The 5,377-nt window shown below is 20.9% G+C and overlaps 1 protein-coding gene across 1 annotated transcript; it reads right to left on the reverse strand.

Annotated features, from left to right (window-relative positions):
• Positions 1–3,849: 3,849 nt before the first annotated feature.
• Phum_PHUM149730 (uncharacterized protein) lies at positions 3,850–5,022 on the reverse strand (the record flags this gene model as incomplete). The annotated part of the gene is made up of 2 exons (XM_002424711.1): positions 3,850–4,109; positions 4,836–5,022. The coding sequence occupies 2 exons, from the start codon at positions 5,020–5,022 to the stop codon at positions 3,850–3,852; spliced, it is 447 nt and encodes a 148-aa protein (XP_002424756.1).
• Between the last annotated feature and the right edge of the window lie 355 nt (positions 5,023–5,377).

Genomic DNA, 5,377 nt, shown 5'->3' on the forward strand with positions numbered 1-5,377 from the left:
TTAACGTTAAAATATAACGAAATTATCCGTTTCAGTTAAAAAAATTTAATTTTTTATCTTTGAAATTAAATAATTAATCGAATATTGTGAAAAATCAAAACGAATTTTCATAATTTAAAAACTTTTGTAAGAGAAACAAAAAAAAAAAAAAAAAAACTAAAATTAATCATAACCTCACTTTAGGGCGCGTTTAAATTTTTTTCTAATCGCCTCGCTCGAAAAATACAAAACAACGTCTTTGAATAAAAAAAAAAAAAAAAAATTATTATTTAATACGTTTAATAATGATGATGATAATAATCGGTTAATTTAAAAATTATAAAAAAAATAAAAATTTTTTACCGTAAATAAAACACCGAAAAGATGGAAAAAAAAATTTTTTTCTATCGTAATTACTACGTTAAATTATTATTAGAATTTTAAAATAAAAAAAAATTTTTTTCTTTTCTTTCTCAAAGATAAATATTAATAAATAATTTTATTTTTAAAAATAATAATATCGTATCGCGTATTAATACACATTAATAACTTCCGATTAAAATCAAATAAAAAAAAAAAGTTAAAAAAAAAAAAAAAAAAATTTTTTTTTTTTTATAATAATAAACAATTTACTTATGTTTATAAAATATATACGCATACGTATAAATATAATCAAGGATCGCGATACGGGTTTGGTTTTTACTCATTCAGTGTAAAAAAGAACTATGTGACAAATTTAAAATATGTCAACTTATAACGTGCCGCACCGTGTTTATTTATTATTTGTCGAAAATTTGACTTAGTACGAAATGATATTAAATGATAACTCGGTTCGGGAATGGATTTAAAATGCACGCGGGAGAATTCTCAGAGAGTTGTTAAGAGTTTTTTCTTTTTTTTTTTTTGAGCAGTCACCGTGCGGGTGAAAATGCAACAAAAACTTTTGCAATTAGAATGCATAAAAGTTTATTTAACGTCGTTTGTTTTTAAATAAATAAACGACGCTCATGTTTAACTTATGATAAATTAATATCAATTTAAAATTAAATCATTCGCGTTACGTTCGCCTTGAAATCGTGCATACATTGAGAAAAACAAAACTTCATTATTATCATTATTATTATTATCATCATTATTATCATTTTTTTTTCGTAAACCGGCTTAACGAATGGGGGGAAAGGATTATTATTTATATCTTTATGTAAAGATTATGTTAATAATACCTTTTTTCAAAAAAAATTGATCGTCCCTACTTATTTTTTATCATTATTATTATTATTTTTGTTTCCATGGAATTTCTTATGAATAATAATAATAAAATATACTCGGATGATAATAAATAATTTAACAAAAAATAAAAAAAAAATAATGATAATGATGAAAATGATTATATGATTTCGAATTAAATTTTTTTGCTAAATTTAAAAAAAAAAAAAAAAAAAAAAACAGAAAACGAAACAAACAAAAAACAAACAACAAAAAACAAACGATTGTTTTAAATCAAAACAATGTAATTGCAAAAGTTTGCTTAAACGAAAAAAAAAAAGCAATTCCAACAAAATTTTTTAATTTAAATTTAAATTTATTTAATATATGAACGAATCACGTTTTTAAATTTTTTTCCTGAATGGAATAATAATAATAATAATAATAATAATAATCAAAATGGCGTCCGTAAAACAAAAAAAGAAAATTAAAATCCAATAAAAATAACAAAAATAATTATCATCATCATCATCGTCATCATTATTAATTATCGATGAAAATGTGTTCGTTTGAGCGAAAAAATTTTTTTTTCAATTTTTAAAAATTAAAATAATAATAATAATAATAATAATAATAAATAAATAAATTAATTAATTAATTTATGTATGTTATTTATTGCTATTTATTTATTGATTTATTAATTAATTAATTATTTAAATTTATTTGACGTCATTTTAATTTTTTTTTTAATCGTAAGCGATCGTTTGTTTGTTTGTTTTTTAATATTTATTTCCTTATACTCACACAATCCAAATAATAATAATATTAATGATGATGATGATGATGATGATGAAAAACATGGCCTAAAGAAAATTAAAATAAATAAATACTTAATAAATTTATTAAAACGATTGGGGAAGCCATTTTGAAAAGAAAATCAGAAACGTTTTTTTTTTTTTTAATATTTAAATTGTTAATTAAAAATGTCATATTGATACCCGTTTGAAAAGTTTGCTGTTTGTAGATTTAATAATAATAATAATAATAATAATAATACTGAAGATGATATTAATAATAATATTGAGCAGTACTCTAAACAAGAGAACAAGAGGTGAGTTAATTAAATAATTATTTTAAACGACGCGTAAACGACAACGAAAAACGACAAACGACAAAAATTCCATTTTAAAAATTAAACAAACAAACAAACGATAAACACGGCATAAAATTTATAAAAAAAAAATAAGGAAAAAATGCTTGAAAACAAAATGACACCCGATGATGATTGTTCGATTAGTACTCGAAACAACAATCATTACGACAACAACAACAACAACAACAACAACAACAATGTTTTGTTGTCGTTTTATTTAAACGTATTTCACGACGTTACTGTCGGAGTTTGTATTAACATAAATAAATTAAATAATTTGTCTTACCTTGTTTCCTATAAAAGCTATTCCCAATTTTCTTCTGCTTCTCAACAAAAACAAACACTTGATTGTTCATATCAATTTCATTTGTTTTTTAAATTTTTTTTTTTTCCTCTCAAACTTCTAAAACGATAACGACATTTTAAACATTTCACCTAAAACCGAAACAAATTTTTTTAATTAAATAAATTAATAACAAACAACAAATTAACTTAAAAACTTAACGATAATAATAATAGTAATACTATTAATCAATAATTTCAAATAATAATAATAATAATATAATATAAAATATATAAACAATCTTTTTTTTTCTTTTGTTTTACAACATATAAAAATAATAAATATTTATATATATAAATTTTTTATTCGTGTTTGTAATAATAATAATAATTATCATTATCATTTTAATATTTGTACATTAATATATAAAAATTTTCATTATGTATCTCTCTCTCTCTCTCTCTCTCTCTCTCTCTCTCTCTCTATCTTTCTCTTTTTTTATTCATCTAAAAAACATAACTACAACAAAATAATAATAACAACAATAACAACAACAACAACTAAAATAACTATCTATCTATCTATCTATCTCTCTTCATTTTTCTTCTTCCAATTTAAACAAATTAATAATAATAATAATAATAATAATTTGTACATGAATTCATTTTTTTTTTTTTTTAAATTAAAATTAAATTGTTGAACTTTTATTATGTTTGTTTTGTACAAACGTTATTACAACACGATAACAACAACAACAATAAGAAAAAAATTATTAACGATTATTTATAAATAAATAATTTTAAAATTTTAATAATTAATAACGATAATTCTCTGTGGTAATAAAAAAAAAATTAATAATAATATAATAATAATAATAATAATAAACCTGGAAAACAAAAAAAATTATTTATGTACATAAGAAGAAAACAACGAATTTATCATCATCATCATCGTTATAAATTTTTTGGTTTTTTTCATTTAACAACGTTAAAGCTAAAAAGGAGGGGGAGGGGAGGGGTGGAAATAATAATAATAATAATAATAATAATAAATAAAGGAGAGGATAACGGAAGGTAACAATTTTTTTTTTTTTTTCATCGGACCTGAGACAAATTTTTCCTGATCCTGAACGGATGTTGTTTGTTGTTCAGGAATTAGATGACCAGGACACAGGAAGACTTATCACGAATGCGGTGTGTTTTAGGTAATAATAATAATAATAATAAATTTATTTGCAAAGGTCAACGTTATGCATTCTCGATATGTGAGATTTTAAATGATGTTTAAGCTTACACTGGTATCCGCAATATGTGCATTGAAATTGTGGTGGCATACCACATTCCCATCTCAAATGGGATTTAAGCGCGTGTTTACGTACGTAACGATTTCCGCATTTGAAACAAGCAAATGCCTTTTCCGGTTCCTCTCTACCATCTCTCAACATTCTCAATTGTTTTAATACGTAAAAATTATCCGGCCAAAAACCACCTGCGAAAAACAAAAACAAAAAATTTAATAATAATAATAATAATAATAATAATAATAATAATAATAATAATAATAATAATAATAATAATAATAATAATAATAATAATAATAATAATAATAATAAATTAAGTTAAGAAATAAAAGTAAAAATTTTCTTTTTTTTTTTTTTGTTTTCAATTGTTGGCAAAACTGTTTTTGAAATAAACAAAACAACAGGATATCCGGTTTTAAAGAACAAATTTTTTTTTTTTTTTTAACTTATTTATTATTATTATTAATAATTTTTTTTTTTGTTTACATTTTAAGTGTGCGTATGCGCATGCGTTGTGCGTATAATTATTTAAATATTTAAAACAACCACAACAAACAAACAACAAAACAAACAAACAAAACAAATGGAATAAAACAAAAAAAAAAAAAAATTTTTTTATAAATTTTATTAATTATAATTTTTAAATAAATAAAACGATATCCATTTTTATTATTATTATTATTATTAACATTATTTAATATGAATAACGATAACTTAATTAATAATAATAATAATACTATAAATAAAGTAAATAATTTAAATGGAAAGTTAATAGGAAAAACACATTTTTTTTTTTTAAATGAACAGAAAAAATTAGTATATACCGGAAGCGGAAGTTTGACAACAATAATAATAAATTTATTATTATTATTATTATTATTATTATGGGATGTCTTCGTGATCATCGTTAAAACCATCTCCGTAGGTAGCGTGAGAAGAATAAGAAGGAGGAGGAGGAGGCATAATGAAATTATTATAATAACATTTCATCCTGGACGTTTTCAATTCTAATTTTTTATTATTATATTCATCGAAATATTTTCTATGTCTTTTCAAATGACGTGCCACGTTGGTCAAATACGATGATTTTTTATACGCCATAACGCAACCGCATATCCTACATAAAACTCTTCCTCCATTAATTAATTTATAATAATCAAATATTGGATTTTTACCATTGTAACCTGAAATTAAATTATTATTTGTTATATATAAACCTAATTCCATATTTTTTTAAATAAAATTATTATTATTATTACTATTATTATTATTATTATTATTATTATATATATAAATTTAAATTTTATTTAATGAGATGAATGAATATTTGAAATGGAACAAAAAATAATAAATTTTTTTAATAATAAATAACAATATTATTATTATTACTCTAGTAATAATTTTTATGTAAGCGAGTTAATAATAATAATAATAATTAAATAATTTTATTTAAGTG

This window comes from Pediculus humanus, genomic scaffold, assembly GCF_000006295.1.
Source record: "Pediculus humanus corporis 1103172107490 genomic scaffold, whole genome shotgun sequence".
NCBI lineage: Eukaryota > Metazoa > Arthropoda > Insecta > Psocodea > Pediculidae > Pediculus > Pediculus humanus.